The 21492-nt window shown below is 45.4% G+C and overlaps 1 protein-coding gene across 4 annotated transcripts in view; it reads right to left on the bottom strand.

Annotated features, from left to right (window-relative positions):
• TOX2 (TOX high mobility group box family member 2) overlaps positions 1-21492 on the bottom strand; it is a 163460-nt gene that overhangs the window by 62404 nt on the left and 79564 nt on the right. For all 4 annotated transcript variants that reach the window (XM_021669119.2, XM_012467221.2, XM_064382460.1 and 1 more), the window contains exon 3: positions 9010-9255. In XM_021669119.2, coding sequence (XP_021524794.2) covers positions 9010-9255 — 246 coding nt within the window. The remainder of the gene's footprint in view (positions 1-9009; positions 9256-21492) is intronic.

The raw sequence follows: 21492 nt of genomic DNA, 5'->3' as shown, positions 1-21492 counted from the left end.
TTGCAGCCGAGTACCAGAATGAGAAAATGGGAAACATAAATGTGTTACATAAATCTTTCAACCTTTCAGAGCCAGTGTTAGTCTCTGTTTCCATAATGATTTATTGAAGTGATGGTTCATTTATGAGAAAAAGGAGTGCAGGGTAAGAAAACGGAGTGGTCCCCTGCAGGAGTGTTTGAAAATAAATAATTATAGCAGGGGAGCAAAAGCTGTTTAAAGCCATTTTTCTTAGTTTTATAAAATGTAAAAAGACATATTTCTTTCGCTTACTGCCTCTGAAAAACAGGGGGCAGGAGTTTCAATCTGGACTCTGATAAATACGAAGGAAGCCCTGGACCTCTAGTTACCACCGTTTAGGACCCTCAGAGACCCATACGGGAGATCGGTGCTCCCCCAACGTCCATCCCCAGTGGGACATTAGACAAAAACATGGCACCTTGGAAAAGCCCAAGTCGGAGGTGCCCCTGGCGACCCCCTGCTTCAACTCAGATGGATCCTACCCTTGGTCACGATGCTAAGAAGCATTGTGTCTCTGGCCCTCACTTTCTTGGCAAGCAGTGGAACTGTCGCTTTGCTGTTGCTTTTAAGCTCTGAGCCCTGACCAAGATCCTAGTGTAATTAATATGCCTTCTCCTGCCTATCCCCCAGCTGGGGCCCTCCCACTAACCCCAGTCACCTCAGGCCCCCACAAAGCTGGTAACCAGCAGGTCAGCCTGGACAAACTTACAGACGAGGCTGAAGCCACCCCAATCCCGTTAATAAGGTGGATAAAGTAATAAACAGAGCAGCTTATTTACCGATTGCCTATGCGTGCCACTTCACCTGCATCAGATCGCTGACTCTTTATAAATTCCTACAAGGCTGGTAACAATATCTCCATTTACAGATGAAGAAACTGAGGCTCAGGGAGGATCAACCCCTTGCTCTGGGTCACAGGGTTGGGGGTAACAAGAAGGGGAGCTGCGGTATGAACTTAGGTCAGCCTGACCACAGAGCTTATGCACCTGACTACTAGATGATACCGTATACGAAGAAACCAAAAATGCACAGAAAAAAACCAAAACATCATCACAGCGGGTTACAAAATTAATTGGCTACACATTCTTGCCTTTCTGCGTCCACGCCTCCTACCATGTGACTCTGCCATTTCTCTCTTTAAGAGGTAGGATCTATTTCTCCGCTCCTTACTCTGGGATTTGCCATGTGACAGGCTTTGGCCAATGGGCCAGGAGCAAATAGGATGCGTGCAGAGGTTTGAAAAGCGCTGCGCATTGGGGTGTACCCTCTCCTGCTACCCTGGGCACCCTGTGTCCATCACCATATGAACGATCCTAGGCCACCATGTGATGAGAGACACACATCTCTCTCTTCTTTTTTTTTTTTAAATTGTACTTTAAGTTCTGGGGTACATGTGCAGATCTTGCAGGATTGTTGCATAGGTACACACATGCCATGGTGGTTTGCTGCCTCCATCCCCATATCGTCTACATCAGGCATTTCTCCCAATGTGATCCCTCCCCAACCTCCCCACCTCCTGCTGTCCCTCCTGTAGTCTCCCACCCCCTAACAGACCCCAGTGTGTGATGTTCCCCTCCCTGTGCCCATGTGTTCTCATTGTTTGACACCCGGTGTTTGGTTTTCTGGTCCTGTGTCAGTTCACTGAGAATGATGGTTTCCAGTTTCATCCATGTCCCTACAAAGGACATGAACTCATCTTTTTTTATGGCTGCATAGTATTCCACGGTGTATATGCGCCACATTTTCTTTGTCTAGTCTATCATTGATGGGCATTTGGGTTGGCTTCAGGTCTTTGCTATTGTAAACAGGAGACACATATCTCTTTTCGTGTTTTGTTTTTTTGTTTGTTGTTGTTGTTGTTGTTGTTGTTTTTGAGAGAGTCTCACTCTGTCACCCAGGCCAGAGTACAGTGGCATGATCTCAGCTCACTGCAACCTTGGCCTCCCAGGTTCAGGTGATTCTCTTGCTTCAGCCTCCCAAGTAGCTGGGATTACAGGCACAAGCCACTATGCCCAGCTAATTTTGGGTTTTTGTTTTTTTGTTTTTTTAGTAGAGATGGGGTTTTACCATGTTGGCCAGGCTGGTCTTGAACTCCTGACCTCAAGTGATCTTCCCATCTTGGCCTCTCAAAGTGCCAATATGACAGGTGAGCCACGACGCCTAGCCTTGAGACATACATCTCTCATCATGAAAGATGAGACTGGCCAAATCATTCCCCTTTGGTCTCAGCTGACACTGGGCCAACCACTGCAACGTCAATAAAGCCATCCTAGAACAGGCAGCTGCAGGCAAGCTGTAAGCTGGACCTCAGAAATCACCTGCACCAGTCCAGACCAAAAGAACTACCTCGCTGACCTACCGAATAATGAGAAATCAGAAGAATTCATTATTTTAAGTCACTAGGTATTGGAGTAGTTTGTTACACAGCAAAAACTAACTGATACAATCATAAGACAAAACCAAACCACAAACATTATGCATTAAGAATAATGAAATGAATAGGTTGGGCTAAGGGATCCATAGTGCCCCCTGTGTTTCAGAAGACCAGAGGACCAAGGGTTGAGGTTCTTTTTTCCTTGTGCCTCCAACTCAGGAGGGGATTCCTATGTCTCAACTTGTAAGAATCAAACAGGGATAGACCATGACTTCTGCAGGGAGGAGGAGAATGGCAGGGAAGGGAAGAAGAGACAGAAAGGAGATTGGTGGGACATAGTTCAGAACAGGAAGAAAATGGGGCAGGTGTTAGGAAGTATAGCAAGGACCTCCCAGAGTCAATACCCAGACCCTGTCCCTAAGTCCGAGGTGCTGCCCCCACTCTAAGTTTTAAGCCCTTCTCCCAGGCTCTGGGCACAGGAACCACCTCTAAAACAAGGTGGTCAAGTGACAATTAAGGTACAACTCAATCCCCTCCCCAACAGCCTAGCCCAGGGCACCAGCCTGGAAAGGCCTTTTGCTTGGGGTAGGGGTCCCTGGGCCACTGCCCCTAGCCCTCTGTGTGCAGCATGAAGGGCCTGTCCTGGCCAGAGGCTTTGGGACAGGGACTTGGAGCACAAAGGATCTGCAATGCCGCACTAAGGACTGCGTTTGATAGGATTTGAGTCCCCGCAGGCCAGTGGCACGTGTGACGTTGGTAGTGAGAGGACTATTGAACCTCAAACCCATATACTTGTCTAGTATGTCACTGCTAACAAAGTAATTATACCCATTTTCCTGTTTGTGAGTTCACCAGAGCTGAAATCCCAATCCCCATTTCATAGATGGGAAAACTGAGGCTGGGAGAGAAGTAACTTGTCCGAGATCCCAAAGAAAGCAAACAAGAGTCAAAGCTGGGAGGAGAACGCACGAGTGACATCTGCATACCTCTCCTGTGCTAAGTGCGTCCCACAGCTAGACCACGCAGCTCCAGGGAGCCACAGGGCTCAGTGCAGAAAAATACCACATTTACCAGATCACCAGAGTGGTCAGGGCAGCTTTGCCAGAACTCACTTCTGCTTGGGCCCAGCCTCCATCTGCCTGAGGCTCTCCCTGGAGTTTCTCTGGTCTCACAAAAGGTGCAGGTTGCCCAGGAATCTGCCTGGGAACGTCCAACTCTGCCATCTCCCAGGGTAATTCCTCTCCTGGGTGAGCCAGGAGCATAAGCCCGAACACTTCCCAAGGACAACTCCAAAATAAATGATTTCAGACTTAACAGAAGCAGCTTAATAAATTCCACTCTTCAAGTTTCTTTGGGTATTTTAGAAACTGATTTATACATACAATATCTCTCTCGAAATGAGACAATCAACACAGGATAAAATTACTGAGTTATGAAAATCAGGGTCAGACAGAGGTGCAGCACTTTAAATTAAACCAGCAAAATATATCTTTCATACTAAATTGACTCTTTTTGTCTTGGAAATGAATGTTTAATCAGTTAAGATGCTGAAGTTGAGGGAGAAGCCTTAAGCATATTTAATTTTGTAAAAGGGGTTCGATTCCAATACTGTACATGACTCCTGCTAGCTGCCATAGCTTTAAAGCAGAAGGCTAACTCCCATGCATGCCCGCAAGGCTGAGCAGGCCAGGGCAGGGGACCAGACAGAACTGCTGGCCTCTGGGATCAGAGCCAAGGGGGCTTTGGCATTTATAAGACAGCTGTCAAATGCCTTGGCCTTGCCCGCCTCTCCAGGGATGACTTCCCCAGTGTATCTCGATCTGCGCAGACAACACCTGAAGCACCCTGGCCATCAAGGGCATCCTCTGTGCCTCCTGTGGCCCTGGCAGCCTGGTCGCACCATCCCTCAGCCATCTGGATGGCAGGGGATAGAGATGGGTATGAATTCTGGCCATGCTGCTTCACAGCTGTACGGCAGTAATTCATTCACAAAGTACTTATAGGATCTACTCTGCATCAGGGGACACTTCCTCTAGGAAGGGATAACCCCACATCTAAGTCAGGGGCCTCTTCCCGGCACAGAGCACCACCCGCTGATGCTATTAGAGAATTTGCCACAGTTTTAGAAATAGGCTTTTCACCTTCTCTCCATCTGCACCAGGAGTCCCTCAAGGGCATCTTGTAGCTCCCAAGCCTAGAACAATGCCTGGTACCTAGTGGGCGCTCAATGAAGGCTGGCGCACAGCTAAGGATCACTGTGGTAGGTTGAAAAACGCCCCCCAAAGACATCAGGCCCTAGTCCTCGGAACCTGTAAATGGTACTGTATTTAGAAAAAGGGTTCCTTGCAGATGTGATTAAGGATCTTGAGATGGGAGATTATCCAGATTATCCCCAAATGCCTTAAATGCCAACACAAACGTCCTTCTAAGAGGGGCAAAGGGAGTTTCGCTGACAGAGGGAAGGCAATGTGAAGATGGAAGCAGAGATCAGAATGAGGCAGCCACAAGGCAGGGAAGACCAGCAGCCCCCAGGAGCTGGCAGAGGAGCAAGGACAGATTCTCCCCGACAGCCTCTGGGGAAAGCAAGTTCCTCCTGGCACCGTGATTTCAGCCCAAGGAGATTGCTTCTGGATTTCCAGAGGTGTGACAGAATAAATCGCTGTTTTGTTAAGCCCCTGAGTTGGTGGAAATCTCTTAGGGCAGCCATCGGACACTAATACAATCCCCCGCCACCTCGGGGTCTCCGTCCCTTCATGATGGTATTATCATTATCCTTGGTTAGGTTCTTGGGGGCATTATGCAAGAAAACATCTGCAAAGCCCTCTGCATGGTGCTTGACACCCAGAAGGGGTTCATACCAATTCCAGCATCACCACGTAGCGTGTTTGCCCTCGCACACACAGGGCCACGCCCCTTCGCCCTGTGGTTCAGATGAATTTTAAAACTTTGTCTTGAAGAACCCCTTGTCTCTCTTCACCAGATAGTCCCAATGCATGTACATGTTCTTATCTGGTTTTCCCAGTTGGTCCGGGTGCCCTCCCCTGGGTAATAGAGTTTGGCTTATCTTCCATTACATAAAGAGGGAATATAAAATTCAGTGAACCCTTGCTAAGTCTGACTAATGGAAGAATTAAGGCTATCTGAATTTGTGAAGCCTCTTAAACACAAGTTAAAGAAAATCTGGAAAACGACTGCAAGGGCCTATTTGGACAGAGCCCAACAAAAGCATTTCCGAGGAGGGGCGATTAGGGGATCATCTTTGATAAAAAGATAACATGCTTTGTAATTGTCAAAGCTATTAAACCAGGTGGCCCTACAAATGTACCTGAGGGTGTCTGCAGGCTGCTCCTTTAGGTAAATGAGACTTAAGGGAAAACACTGCCATTTGGTTACAGCGGGAATTCATTTTTATTGCTAATAACAATAGCAAATGCTCATTGAGTGTTTACTCTCTGCCAGACATTTGCTAAGACTTTACATATATTATCTCCAATACACTTCAACACAATCTTCAGTGAGTACAATTATTATTCCAAGACAAGCGAACCGAAGCTTCAAAGGTGAAGCCAGGATCTAACTCGGGTCTCTGGGACCAACCACCACCCGACAGTGTCTCCATTCACCCCAGTACCAAAAGTGGTGACACAGTGGCTCCAAACTCTAGCCATGCTCACCCCTGTACCACGGCCCTAGCAGCAGATGACAAGGTGCCCACCTGGCCCTGCTCTTGCTTGTATTACCATAAATCCCAAACAGGGATGGTCCGGAGCAGTGAGGTTTCCGCTAGAAAATGAGCCTGGTAAGCAAGTAAGGTACAAGCATTCTAGCGCAGTGGAAACCCCTTTATGCCTAGTGTTCCATTATTGTAACACTAAGCATGTGGGAGTTATTTACATCCTACTGCTCAAGCTCACCACCAAGGTCTGATTGCAAGAATTCAAAACATTGCAACCTCAGGCACAAATGGGTTAAAGCCATTCCAGACATGGCGGTGCGTGTCTGAATCGCTAGGTTTCAGAGACAGAACGGGAAGCTGAGGACTTGCATTATTGATGGACCCACAAAGAAAAAATTTCTGGAGAAATGAAGCATCCATTTTCATTGAACCCTTTCGTGAGAACCAAACACTATAAAATGTGGACCGCAAGTTGGTTTCCTCCCACCCTCCCTCCCTTCCTTGTCTCCTTTTATTTCTCACCTAACTCCAAAAATAAACAAAAAATGCAATGTGCCTTAAAAAAATACACAGAAGACACAAGCTTTCTTAAACAAGGAAGTTTGGTGGTAATAAAAGGACAGTAAACAAATAAAATACAGTTGAGCTCGTCTGACTCTAAAGCCATGCCCTAAGGCCCCGGGGTCTGCTAGAATTGGGCCACAAATTTGACTGTGGCTTCTGAGCAGTCCTGGCAGAGGGAGACACAGGCCACCCCAAACCATGAGATTCTGCTATGAAAAATCAACTAAGCAGCCCTCCTCCTGTGCCACAGGTGTGTGTGTGACTCAAGCTGATAAAAAAGTGAACTGCTTCCTCGTAGACACAGTGGTCCATCCAGCGACGCTGTCATGATCCTCTCTGCCAGAGATGTCAGGGAAGATGCCGGCTGCCAGCAGCCATCAGGCCTGTTGTGTGGAAATGCGGCTTAACACTGGTGGGGTTCCTGGATCAAACCATGCCTGAAACCCTGCGACCACCCTCTGGATATTTCAGACTCTTTTGCATAAGTTTGAGATTGGTTCCTGTCACTTAAAAATGAATGTAAGAGCCATGACTAGCATGTAGTATTAATTGTGAAGGGAAAAAGCAGAAATAAACACAAATCACAGTTGTTCAGAAGAAGCACTAGAATTCCCTTAAGGAGATTTTTCTTCTATGGTATACAAAAAAAAATGCTCTTCTGTTCTTTTTTTCTATAGATTTTGATGGTTCCAATCAGCCATTAATTTTTTGAGACAGGGTCTTGCTGTGTTGCCCAGGCTGAAGTGCAGTGGCACCATCTCGGCTCACGGCAACCTCTACCTCCCAGGTTCAAACGATTCTTGTGCCTCAGCCTTCCGAGTAGCTGGTATTACAGGCATGTGCCACCACGCCTGGCTAATTTTTGTATTTTTAGTAGAGACGGCATTTTGCCATGTTGACCAGGCTGGTTTTGAACTCCCAGCCTCAAGTGATCCACCCGCCTCGGCCTCCCAAAGTGCTGGGACTACAGGCATGAGCCACCATATCTGGCAATATAGCATTTCTTTTCTTTTTTTTTCTTTTTTTTTTTTTAGAGGCATGAGCCACCACGCCTGGCCTCAAATCAGTCATTCTAATAGAGAGAGATATATATACACACATACACACACACACACACACACATACACACACACACCCTCCTTAGAACGGTATTCAGGACTCTTATGATCCAGGCTCTGCTGAGTTCTTTCATCTCCTCTATCCCTCTGGCTCCAGGTCCTTCCTCTCCAGCCCAATAAAAAGAATGAACCACATGCCGTTCCCAAGCACGGCACGAGCACCCTTGCTGCCCCCTTTGTACCTGCTATTCCCCCAACCTGGAAAAGGTTCTTCTTGCCTTTGTCTGCCTGCTACATTTTTACCGATCCCATGAACTTTAACTCAGTAAACACCCTCTTCTCTGGCAGCTTAAGCAAGATACAATTTTTAAAATTACATTTAAATTTAAATTACGAGTGATCCTCCCACCTCAACCTCCCAAGTAGCTAGGAGTACAGGTGCACGCCGCCACCCCTGGCTAATTGTTTGTTCTGTAGAGACAGGATCTTGCTATGTTGCCAAGGCTGGTCTTCAATTCCTGTACTCAAGCAATTTTCCTGACTCAGTCTCCAAAGTGCTGGGATTACAGATGTGAGCCACCATGCCTGGAATACAGCATTTCTTTCCCTTTCTTTTTTTTTAGTGATAGGGTCTTGCGTGTTGCCCGGAGTCCAGTGGCTTTTCACAGGCACGATCCCACTACTGGTCAGCATGGGAGTTTTGACCTGCTCTGTTTCCGACCTTGGCCAGTTTACCCCTCCTTAGGCAACCTGGTGGTCCCCCACTCCTGGGAGGTCACCATATCGATGCCAAAGCTAGCGTAGCCAACTGATTTGCATAGTGCACGACAGCCCAGAACTCCCGGGCTCAACCCATCCTCCCACCCCAGCCTCCCAAGTAGCTGGGATTATAGGTACACACCACTGTGCCCGGCCAGCATGTCGTTATGAGGTGATGAAACGTTCTAACATCAACTGTGTTCACGGTCACACAACTCTGAATATACCAAAAGTCATTAAATAGTATACTTTAAATGGGTGAACTGTATGAAATATAAATTATTCCTCAATAAAAATGTCAAAAAGAGATTATACTATTACCAAATAATGCAAACAAACCAATACCAAGATATGGTACACAGAGCTCCAGAAAGGAGCAGCGTGCTGACATTAGATTTCTCTCCGTGCCTATCCACTGTGTTCCACAGACTCCCACACAAGCAACCCACTGAACTCAGACCCTGCCCGTGAGCAGAGGGTTAAAGCACAAACATTCTGCTTCCCTCTCAACCCCCTCCCCGCTGTCACCAGCAGGACCGTGGCAAGTGACAGGGACTCACCGTGGGCAGCTGGCCCGACAGCAGGTGGCTGTCCTGTGCTAGCATGTTGGACACCATGATGGCTGGGAGGTCCATGGCCTGGTAGGAGTAGGCAGGGAGCAGACCGTTGGGGGCAAGGCCGTGGCACAGCGAGTGGTAGCTGGCTTCGTGGTCCCCCAGGTGCAGGAGGGATGGCTCAGGGAGGTTGGGAGGTGTTATCGGGGGGATCTCATAGTCTTCGTTGTTCTCGCTCTGGCCGTTGTAGGTCTAAAACATCAAAAAGACATGTCGTCGGGGGTCAGTGCCTTACAACCGCAGAACATACCCAACAGCGCCAGCAGCAGCACCAACAATAACAGTAGCAAGCCCTTGGCAAAGGAGAGAAGGGATATGCCACTGCAAGGCAGAGGGTCAAGATGGTGCCTTGACTCAATCAGATTCCTGTCCTATCCCCAAACAGATGTTTCCTCCCACCAGAGACTCTGCACACGAATGTCTGCCCTCCTGGAGAATGGGGGCCGGCTCCCCCTGTTCCTCTCTGGTTTCCCACCAGATCTGGCCCTCACAGTCCACCTTGGGTCCATCTTTCCCGCCCACGCATGTCACGGATGGGACTCAGGTCCAAGGAGGAAAGCCATCCGTCCAAGGTTGGGGAAAGAGCTGGGAATGGAGCTGAGGTGTCCCGATCTCATGCCTGGTGATTTCTCCAGGGAAGCCAGATCATTTTCTCTTGTGCTCCCAACCCTCAGCCTGACCAGGGCTTCTCAGACTTTCTCATCTTGACAAACAGCACAAACATCCAAGCAGGAGCACAAGCTAGAAACCAGGAGTCACCTGGACACCTTCCTTTCCAGGCCTTCCTTGTTTATTTTTTCCCACCTTGCCAAACTGTCCTGGAACCTCCAGGATGCTGAATAGAAATAGTGAGAGCAGACATCTTGGCCTTTTTCCTTATCTTAAAGAGCTCCATATTTCACCAAAAAGGATGACATTTGCCACGAGTTCTTTGAGGTCTTCTTTAGCAAGTTGAGGGGCCTTCTGGTGGGTCAAAGTGTGTGGGTTTATTAAAATTGTGCATGGCTTTTCGATTTTATCAAATTCTTTCCCCCTGCATCTACTGACAGGCTTAAATGACCTTTCTCCTTTAATGCAGTTAATATGGTAAATATGTAATTTGGTTTTCTAATGGTAGATCAATCTGGCATTAGTGGAATAAACCCTATTTGGCCATGACATATTATTCTTTTTATAAGATTGTTGGGTTGTGTTTTGTTTAGGACTTTTGTATCAGGTTCACAAGTGTGACTGGCCTATAATTTTTCTGTCTCATACTGTCCTTTTTGGGTTTTAGTTCCAAGGTTACATTAGCTTGAGGAGTTATTCTTCCATTTCTACACTCTGGAAGAGATTAGACCTAGCAGAAGAGAGAGATGTCAACTGGAAGATGACTCTGAAGAAATTATCCAGCATTCAGCATAGATGGTCAAAAAGGAAATACGAAAGAGAGTTTATGTGCACAGCGGACAGAGTAAGAGTGTCTAACGGACACCTGTTCAATCAGCATTCTGGAGCGAGAAGACTGAGAGAATAGGTCAGGGGAGAACTGAGGAGATAATAGTTGAGAATGTTCTAGAACAGAGGAAGGATATCAAAGGCATTGGTAAACATAAAGGTAAATGTTTTTCACACTTTTTCTTTCATTTTTTTTAACCGGACATAAAATAATGGTACACACTTGTGGCGTACACAGTGATGTTTCAATACAAATAATGCATGATAGGATTATCAAGGTAATTGGCATATCCAGTATCTTGAACATTTATCAGATAACGTCTTCTAGCATCGTTGTATTGTTTGTTAAGTGCACGTGTTAAAATAGCGAAGGTCACTGAGCCTGGCACAGGACCTGGTTGGTGATGGGCTAGTCCACTGAATGTCTGCTGGGTGAAGTCACTGAGCAGTGGAGATAGCTGGGTGTGCGTGAGTACAGCCCGTGGCAATGACAAAAAGCACAAGATCCCTAAATGCCATGGGGGAGAGCCCTAGACTATCCTTTACAGCCATGGAACAGACTGAGAGGTAAGTGCTTTGCCACCCTGGGATCCACCACTGGGACCCAGAGCCCACATGGTTTCCTGCTCAGTGGCCCCCTCTGCAGGGCTGTGGTGGGATGATCTCATAGATGGGCAGTCATCCGGGAACAGCCATGACCGTACCCACCTTCCTGCTTCACCCTCTCCTTCTCTGTTCTCATGCTGGGGTTCCTCAGGCTCAGTCCTGAGCGCCCCTCTCTTCCTGCCTTCCATTGCCTCCCTAGGTGGACTTCAATCAGTCTAGGTTTTCTAGATTCTCGTCTAGATGCCACATTTAGCCCTCCAGGCTTGGTCACTCATCTGAGCTCCAGGGCTGAGCCCCTCCATGCCCAGTCAGTGTTCTCATTTGTTGGTCATAATGTCCCTTCCCCTGCCGTGCCTCTGTGGCCTCCCCATCTCAGCAAGTGACACCTGCTTGGAGAATTTTTCCATCCAGTTCATAGAACCACGAATCTGGGACTCACCCTCCGGCACCTCTCAAATCCAATGAAACACCTCCAAAATATCTTTACAATCTGTTTCTCTCCATCCCCATTGCCACTAGTCCAGGCCACTGCCACCTCTTACCAGCCCTTTGTATTGGCCACTCTGGGCTGCTCTATTTTCTTTCTGTAGCCAGAGTGGTCTCTATCAAGATGATCATCACACGATGTCAATCCCACGTCAAATGATGAGCCCCCTACTGCCTTCAGGATGAAGTCCACAGTCCCAAATCCAGCCCTGGAAGTCCTTGCATGGCCTGGCCCCACCACCCCTCTAGTTACAGGGACCTCTCCTGCCTCTGCGCTCTCCCCTGTGCAGTTCCCTCTGCTGGACTGCTCTGCCTACCACATGTGGTCCCTCACGTGGCTCATTCCTACTCATCCCTCCACAATAGGTTTGCTTAAATGTCTTCCCTGATACTCCAGGGTAGGTCAAACGCCATTACATGCCCCAAGATTGCCCAGAATTTTGCTGTGGAGGCACTCATCATATAAGTAGCTAACTGACTTCTTGTGTGGTTATTTGTTTGATGTTTAATGTGCAGTTTGCTCCCTATATCCCCAATGCCTCAGTCAGGACCTGCCATGGAGTTGGGTACAAACTAAGAGCTCAGAAACAATGAGGTGGCCTGTAATCCCAGCACTTTGGGAGGCCGAGACAGGAAGATCGCTTGAGCCCAGGAGTTCGAGACCAGTCTGGGCAACATGGTGAAACCCTGTCTCTACAAAAAAATAAAATAAAAATTCGCTGGGTGTGGTGCTATGTGCCTATAGTCCCAGTTACTTCAGGGGCTGAGGTGGGAGGATATTTGAGCCCAGGAGGTCAAGGCTGAAGTGAGCTGTGATTGTGCCACTGCACTCCAGCCTGGTTGACAGAGCAAGACCTCATCTGAAAAAAAAATGAGTTGAATGGACAGCCAGGTCCTGGGGCAGATGCTGTAAAAATGCATCTCGCTCAAACTTCAGGACTGCCCTGGAGGTGGGAACTACTGTCCCTATCATGCAGGAGGCAGTGCAGTGCAATGGTTAAGAGCCAGGCAGTTTGGGTTTGCATCCTGGCTCTGCCACTTACTACCTGTGTGTGACTCTGGGCACGTTACTTACCCTCTGATACAGTTTGGATATTTCATGTTGAAAGTGATCTTAGTGTTGGAGGTGAGGCTGAGCCAAAAGTATTTGGGTCATGGGGCCGATCCTTCAGGAGTGGCTTGGTACCCTCCCTGTGGTAATCAGTGAGTTTTTGCTCTATTAATTCACACGGGAGCTGGTTGTTGAAAGAGACTGGCACCTCTTACCCCTACCTCGTTCTTTCTCTTGTCATGTGACACATCTGTTCCCCCTTCGCCTTCTGCCAGGAGTAAAAGCTTCCCGAGGCTTCACCAAAAGCTGAGCAGATGCAAGTGCCTTGCTGATACAGCCTGCAGAACCATGAGCCAATCAAACCTCCTTTCTTTGTAAATTATCCAGCCTCAAGTATTCCTTTATAGCAATGCAAAACCCACTAAAACACCCTCTCTATGCCTCAGTTTCCTCATTTATGAGAAAGCAGGTCAGGACAGTATGTATCTGTAGGGCTGCTGTAAAGAGTAAATGAATCAATAACATGTAAGTTTCTCAGGACAATGCCGGCACAGTCAGTGATGTCGGTGTCAGTTATTATTACTATCCTTGTTGCCCTCGTCTGGAGTTTCAGAGATGGTGGGGACTTCCCCAAGGACACAGAATAGGTAAACAGTAGCACACTGGGATGTGGGGGACAGGTACACATTCAGGTGAGTAGAGTCAAAATGATTGCAGGTTGTCATGAATGCTATGATACTAAGGGGAACACACACAAGGGATGGTGTAGGGAGCATCAAAGGAGTTTTGCCTTAGAATGGGCAGAGGGGTTGGGAAGGCTTCCTGGAGGCGGCGACTCTGAACTGGAAAGCCGGCAGTGGGACTTTGTTTTCTGGGGTGATGTGATATCTGTGGCTTATAGCACCTAAATGCAATCGGCCCCCGGCCCATCTCGGCAGTCAGGCTGAAGACAGACATCACCCTGTGTTGCTCAGACCTGTGCTGTGTGAGTTAGGAGCATTCATGAATGAGGATCCTGAGCCAGTGAGCTGCTGTTTACTTACTCTGTGTCTTTGGGAAGTCCTTTAACTGTCTTGCCATCAATTCCTAGCACAGTGCACAGTAAAGACTCATTACAACACAATAAAGGAGCATGGGAAATGAGGGAATGTCCCAGGCTCTAGTTTCAAACCACATCTGTCCTTCCCAACATACTCTACGCCCCTCAGCCACCTGCTGTTCATCTGTTTTGACTGCCACCTCCCTCCCTGTCCCTCAGCACCACTAAAATAGGTGCTGGCACAGAGCAGGTGCCTGGCAAATGCTAAGTGACTGCTCAAGTCCATTCCTTTTAGTCAAAAAACAAAACTTCAATCTGCTGGCACCGGCCCAATTGACCAGAAGCCTTTTGAAAAAATAAGCATATGCTGTATCAAAATATTGGAATCACACAGTTATGACAATTCACTTAAAGAGGCAATTAGCACACTTAAAAATAACTAAGCACGCAAACACGTACATGCCTCTTCTGAACGCAACCAAATCCTACATGCATGACACTGAACACAGACCAACTTGTCCTGAATACCTACTGTGCGCCAGGCACTGAGCCCAGCATGTCCATATACATTCTCTGTTTAATTCAGACATGTTCTGTAGAGAAATAATTATTGTCTTCATTTTGCAGATGAGGAATATGGAGCTTAGAGAGTAGAGGTGTCACATAGCTAGTAGGTCTAGGTTCTGATTCAGACCCAGGTCTTGTGACTCCAAACCCAGCATTTTCCTACAGCAGAATTGGCCATTCCATGGTGCCTAATTTTCCCACTACACTGGCATCCTCATGAACATACAGAAAGAGATGCCAAGTCGGAAGAGCTTTACCAGTTAAAAATATTAGTAAACTCTTACAGGAAATCTGCAAAGAGTTGCCTCTTCCTTTCCACCCATTCTTTCTCAAACCCAACGCACTCCAATCATGTTTTCATCCCATTTCCACCAAAATGCTCGGGAAGGTCATCAATGACCTCCATCTTCCTAAATCCAACGGTCAATGCTCAGTCTTCATCTGGCCATCTTACTTGACCTTATCAGTGGAATTTTATATAATTAGTGCACCCTCCTTCCTGGGAGCAAACTTCTTCACTTCGCTTCTGGAACACCAGAGATATTGGTCCTTCACTTGGCTTTTGGGACACCAGAGATACTGGTCCTTCACTTGGCTTTTGGGACACCAGAGATATTGGTCCTTAACTTGGCTTTTGGGACACCAGAGATATTGGTCCTTCACTTGGCTTCTGGGACACCAGAGATATTGGCCCTTCACTTGGCTTTTGGGACACCAGAGATATTGGTCCTTCAAAATCACATACATTTCTTCTATATGTCCTTTATTGGTTCCTATTCTTCTCCTTAATCTATTGATGACGTGTCCCAGAGCTAGGATCTTAGACCCTGCTCTAAACACACTAAACTCCCTGATGCTCTCATCCAGACTTGTGGGGTTATGGACCATCTGTAGGCTGCTGAGCTCCAATTCTTACCTCCAGGCCAGACCTTCCCCTGAACTGCAGACTCATCTAGCCAACTAATATTTGTTCTTCCCTTTGGATGTGAATAGAGATCTCAAATAACTTAACACATTTCAAAGAGAACCTGCCCCTCCCACAGTCTTCTCCACCTCAGCTAACGGTCACTCCATCCTTCTGGTTGCTCAAGCCAAAAACCAAGGTATCACCCTTGACCCCTCTCTTCCTCTCACATCCTACACAAAATCTGTCCAGAAATGCCATCAGCTCCACCTTGAGATGGGACCGCTGTGGTCTAAGCCATTACCCTCTTTGCCCTGGATGACTGCAGCAGTCTCCTCCCTCGCCTCTTGGCCTCCCTGCCTCTATCCTTGCTAAGGTTCATTCTCATTCCAGAGCCAGAATTATCCTGCTAAAAGGTAAGCTCTGCTCACAAACCTCTAGGGCTCTCCTCGCTCAGAGAAGGAACAATGGCCCCCACATCATGCTATATAGTCTTGCTCTCTCCAACCCCACATGTCCTTTTTCACCTCTCTGACGTCATCATCTCCTATCCCGCTTGTTCATACCACTCCAGCTACTCCAGACACATTTCTGCCCCGGAGTCTTTGCAATGGCTGTTCCCTCCCTTTAAAATACCCTTTTCTCAAATATCCACCCAGCCTGTTGTTCTTTCCCCCAGTGAATGGTCTTGACACTCTCATAGAAAATCAACTGGCCGTAGATGTGCCGGTTTATTTCTAGACTCTCAATTCCATTCCATTGTTCTATATGTCTGTCCTTATGCCAGTAGCACATTGTTTTGACTACTGTTGCTTTACGGACATGGGGAAGTGTGAGTCTCCAGCCTGTTATTTTTCAAGATCATTGGTGCTATTCAGGGCCCCTGGCAATTCCATATGAATCTGAGGATCAGATTTTCCATTTCTGCAAAAAGGACAAGTGGAAATTTGATAGGGATTGCACTGAATCTGTAGATGCTCAAATAGTATTGCCATCTTAACAAGATTAAGTCTTCCAATACAAAGACATGGATGTCTTTCAATTTATTTAGATCTTTAATTTCTTTTGGCAATGTTTTGTAGTTTTCAGTTTAGAAGTACTTCCCCTTGTTGGCTAAATTTATTCCCACATCTTTTATTCTCTTAGATGTTGTTATATATGGAATTGTTTTCTTAGTTTCCTTTATGGATTGTTCATTATTGGTTTATAGAAATACAAGTGATTTTTCCATAATGATCTTGACCTGAAACTTTGCTGAATTCATTTATTAACTGTTTATTAAAATTTTAAGGAAAAGCAAAAATGTTATACCATTGGAGGAGCAAGAGGAAGTAGAAGAAAACAGAACTTTATCAATCTAGAAAAATCTGCAAAGAAAATAGGAATGAACTATCATAAATGATAATAATCTTCATAAAATGGTAGCATTAAGACTAAATATTCATAATCACAATAGGAATGATTTCAATTGCTTTATTAAAAGACAAAAAATATTTATTAAATAAATCAATCAAAATAAATTAATCAAAAATAAATATTTTTGATTAAAATAAATACAGCATATAATTTATAATAGATATGCCTAAAATAAAGTGGTCTTTAAGGTTAAAAATAAATAAACATCAGACGAGCATGGTGGCTCACACCTGTAATCCCAGCACTTTGGGAGGCCAAGGCAGGTAGATCACCTAAGGTCAGGAGCCCAAGACAAGCCTGACTAACATGGTGAAACCCCATCTTTACTAAAAATACAAAAATTAGCCAGGCATGGTGGTGGGTGCCTGTAATCCCAGCTACTTGGGAGGCTGAGACAGGAGTATCCCTTGAACCTGGGAAGTGGAGGTTGCAATGAGCTGAGACTGTGCCACTACCCACCATCCTGGGTGATAGAGCGAGACTCTGTCTTAAAATAAATAAATAAATAAATAGATGTATCAGGCCAATAAAAAGCAGAGTGGCAAAATTAATAACAAATTAAGTACAAATCAGGGCAAAAAAGCATTTAAGATATCAAGAGGAGTGCTTAAGTTGATAAATAATATAAATCCACTAAGAAGAAATGACAGACACAAACTTTCATGTACATTGACAAAACCACAGAAATTTAAAATGTAAAAAACGGTTAGGACAAAACCATAAACAAAGTGGGCAAATCAGTCAGCTGGAAATGAGTAAGAATTGAGGATCTGAATAACACGATTCACTCTTTTGATTTATTCCTTTCAAATGTCCTTGGAATACTTACAAAATAAACCATGTGAGCTACAAAGAGAATCTCAAACGCTTTACAAGATAGAAATTATTCACATTTTAAGACCTAAATGCACTGATATGCTTTGGTTTTGCATCTCCACCCAGATCTCATGTCGAATTATAATTCTCAGAGTTCAAGCAGGGCCTGGTAGAAGGAGATTGGATCATGGGGGCAGATTTCTCCCTTGCTGTTCTCATGGTGGTGTGTAAGTTCTCACAAGATGGGGTTGTTTGGAAGTGTATAGCCCTTCCCCCATCTCCCACTCTCTCCTGCTGCCATGTGAAGATGTGCTTGCTTTCCCTTCACTCTTCCACCAGGATTGTAAGTTTCCTGCAGCCTCCTTAGCCTTGCCTCCTGTACAGCCTGCAGAACTGTGAATCAGTTAAACTTCTTTTCTTTATAAACTACCCAGTCTCAGGTAGTTTTTTACAGCAATGTGAGAATGCACTATGGCATGCACCAACCTAATTATTAACAAAAACAAACAAGGGAGAAAAAGAGGGAGCCCCCCAAAAAACAGGCAAAGGGAGGGAAATCCTCCTACATACTTAAACACTTTAAGAGCAATCACCTAAGTAACTTCTAAGTCAAAGAGGAAATCACAACTGAAATGATGAGAACACTACCTGATAAAACTTATGAGAGATGGATAATGAAAAATTACACCTTTTAATCGAAATAAATGTATTAGAAGACAAGAAAGACAAAGTAAATCAACTCAGCACTCAACTCAAGAAGGTAGAAATAGAATAACAAAATAAACCGAAAGTCTGTAGGAGAAAAAGTAATAGAAAACAAATTTTAGATACGAAATATAAAGAAGAGATGGTTTTTTGAAAAGGCTAATAAAATAAGTAACCACTGATAAGAAAAAAGAAAAAGATACCCAAAAGGGAATGAAAAATACATTAATTCTTTAAAAGTCATTGAGAATTCCTTTGATATAGTACTGGGCCAATTTTGATCAATATTTATAATTTTCAACTTTTTAATTCTATCATTTACATCTTCTAAACACTATTACTTTTCTTTTTCTGCTTGATCCTTTGGTTTCTGAGAGAAATGTGTTAAAAAATTCTACTGTGATTGTGATTTTATCAACCTGCTGTATTGCTTCATATATTTCAAAGCTATGTTACTTTATATATATTTTTGCTTCATATATTTCATTAGGGAAACTCTCATATATTGAGAGTTGATTGGCAGAAAGGGCTCCGGCTTTGGAGTTACACTGACATAGGAACTCTTACTAGCTGAGGGCTTCTGGCAGTTTATCCAAACTGCCTACTACTCAGTTTCCTTGTCTACAAAACCCCACCTAAGAAGAGCCCAGAGAATTATACAAGGAAACAGATGGGAAAACACATTAATAGAAAGTCAGCATAAATCCCCCACACAAACCCAAGGAAGGAAAAAAAGACTTCAGTTGACAAGCAGAACAAGTATAAAATGGCATTTCCATTTTACAGATGAGGAAACAGGTTCAAAAGGGAAAAATGACTTATCCACAGTCACATGGGTAGCATTTATGAAAATGGGGACCAGAAGCCCCGCCTACCAGTAGCCAAAGTTTTGCTCTGCCACCGTTCAAGCTCCTCCCAACACACACATGAACCCCGGTTAGGCCAGAATGGGCCTGCTCCACGTGTCTTGTTCCAGTGTCATGTTAACCGTGTTTTCTTTCAGTCTAAACAGTGTATTATATGGTCGCTCTGCCATCTTGCCATTTTAACAAGTAAAACCCACACCAGCAAGAACATCTCAGCTATAACATCACTGATCATTAGGGAAATGCAAATCAAAACCATAATGAGATACTACCTCACACCAGTCAGAATAGCTACCATGAAAAAGTCAAAAAAATAACAGATGCTGCTGGCAAGGCTGCAGAGAAAAGGTAACACTTAAACACTGTAAATTAGAAGCACAAATTAGTTCATCCATTGTGGAAAGCAATACAGCAATCACTCAACAAGCTAAAAGCAGAACTGCCATTCAACCCAGCAATCTCATTACTGGATATAAACCCAGAGGATTATAAATCATTCTTCCATAAAGACACATGTATGCAAATGTTCAATGCAGCACTATTCACAACAGACATGAAATCAACCTGAATCCCCATCAATGACAGATTGGATAAAGAAAATGTGGCATGTGGCACATATACACTATGGAATACTATGCAGTCATAAAAAAGAATGAGATCATGTCCTTTGCAGGAACATGGATGGAGCTGGAGGCCATTATCCTTAGCAAACTAACGCAGGAACAGAAAACCAAATACCACATGTTCTCACTCATAAGTGAGCGCTAAATAATGAGAACTCATGAACACACAAAAAAGGAACGACAGACACTGAGGTCTACTTGGGGATGGGAGGAGGGAGAGGAGCAGAAAAACTACTAATGGGCACTAGGCTGAATATCTGGGTGATAAAATAATCTGCACAACAAAGCCCCATGAGAAAAGTTTACCTACATAACAAACCTTCACGTGTACTCCTGAACCTAAAATAAAAAAAGCCACCTCAGCTAAAAGACGGTAGTGCAATTCAGTGTTTCTCAACTCTGTTGTCTCAACAGGAAAATGGTATCTTCTCCAAACTCCAAACCACCAGCTGGAGCCAGGCTACTAGCACTGTAACTTCTTATCATGGGCATAGTGATTTTATGAATTCTGCAGGGAACGAAATGCAATTTTGTCAGGCTTGTCTGCGTCCATAATGACCGAGTCAAATTAATCATCTCAGATAATACCTCTGTGACACCCATCCCAGAGATGTTGAATAGAATCTTTCTGATTCCAGTCTCACCATACATCAGATCTGGAGTATTGCAGCACTTCTGAAAATCAGGACTATTATGCCTTTTGCGTGGCCTGTCATTTTCCTGGGCTAAAAATGCTTCTTAAAAAATAAAAATCTAAAAGTCCATACCATACAGAAGCCAAACGGGAGTGAAACGCCATACCGTTAAAATGAAGCGTGGATTCTGGAGGAGGTGGGGGAGGGAAAAGTAATATCTTTTTCAGCCTTTATCTACAGGCAGAACCTCCAACCCGAGCCAGGGCACTTACATAGGAGCGCGTCTAACACCGACCCCCACCCCCACCCCCTGCCCCCACCCCCTGCCGGCAGTCTGCCACGCTTGCCAGCCACGGTTGCTCTATGGCTGTTCCTGACCCTGAAATGCTTGGATCGGGGCAGACAGAGGCATCATAATAGGACAATGACAGGCAGTCACATTAGACAGGAGTTTTGTTGACTAAAACCTTATCTAGGAACAAACATGATAATCCCCATGTGTTCTCGCTCAGGACACAATCTGACTCAAGCTAAGGTTCCAGCAGCATTCTGGGTGATTCACCATGCAGGGCCCGGGAGGCTCTGGAAAGATAAATGATTGGTGGCTGGGTTTGGGTTGTTTTTTTTTTCTTTTCCTCCTTTAGGAAGAAGCAGTCCCAGCAGAACTTAAGTAGCAAAAGTGGCAAGGCTGGGGATAACTTGTGGGCAGCAGCATTTGAATGAGAGGCAGCCTGAACTGGCACTGCCCCCTTTTCACAGATAAGAAAGCTCACTTTTCCAGTAAAAAAAAGTGGCAGGCTTTTTTTTTTTCTGGAGACAGAGTCTGGCTTTGTAACCCAGGCTAGAGTGCAGTGGCACAATCTCGGCTCACTGCAGCCTCTGACTCCCTGGCTAAAGCCATCCTCCCATCTCAGCCTCCTGAGTAGCTGGGACTACAGGCACCAGCCACCACACATCGTTAAATTTTTTTGTATTTTTTGTACAGATGGGGTTTTGCCATGTTGCCCAGGCTGGTCTCAAACTCCTGAGCTCAAGCGACCCACCCACCTTGGCCACTCAAAGTGCTGGGATTGCAGGCGTGACCCAAGATGCCCAAACTGTTTTTTTAATTGGCTGGAGTACAGTGGCATGATCACAACTTACTGTAGCCTCAACCTCCCGGGTTCAAGCAATCTTCCCACCTCAGCCTCCCAAGAAGCTGGGACTACAGGCGTGTGCCACCACATCCTACTAATTTTGTTCTTTTTTTTTTTTTTTTGTAGAGATAGGGTCCTGCTG

This window comes from Aotus nancymaae, unplaced genomic scaffold, assembly GCF_030222135.1.
Source record: "Aotus nancymaae isolate 86718 unplaced genomic scaffold, 86718_ANA_hifiasm-v0.15.2.pri h1tg000029l, whole genome shotgun sequence".
Taxonomy (NCBI): domain Eukaryota; kingdom Metazoa; phylum Chordata; class Mammalia; order Primates; family Aotidae; genus Aotus; species Aotus nancymaae.
Note: the sequence above shows the minus strand (reverse complement) of the source record. Positions and strands in the feature narration are given on the sequence as shown.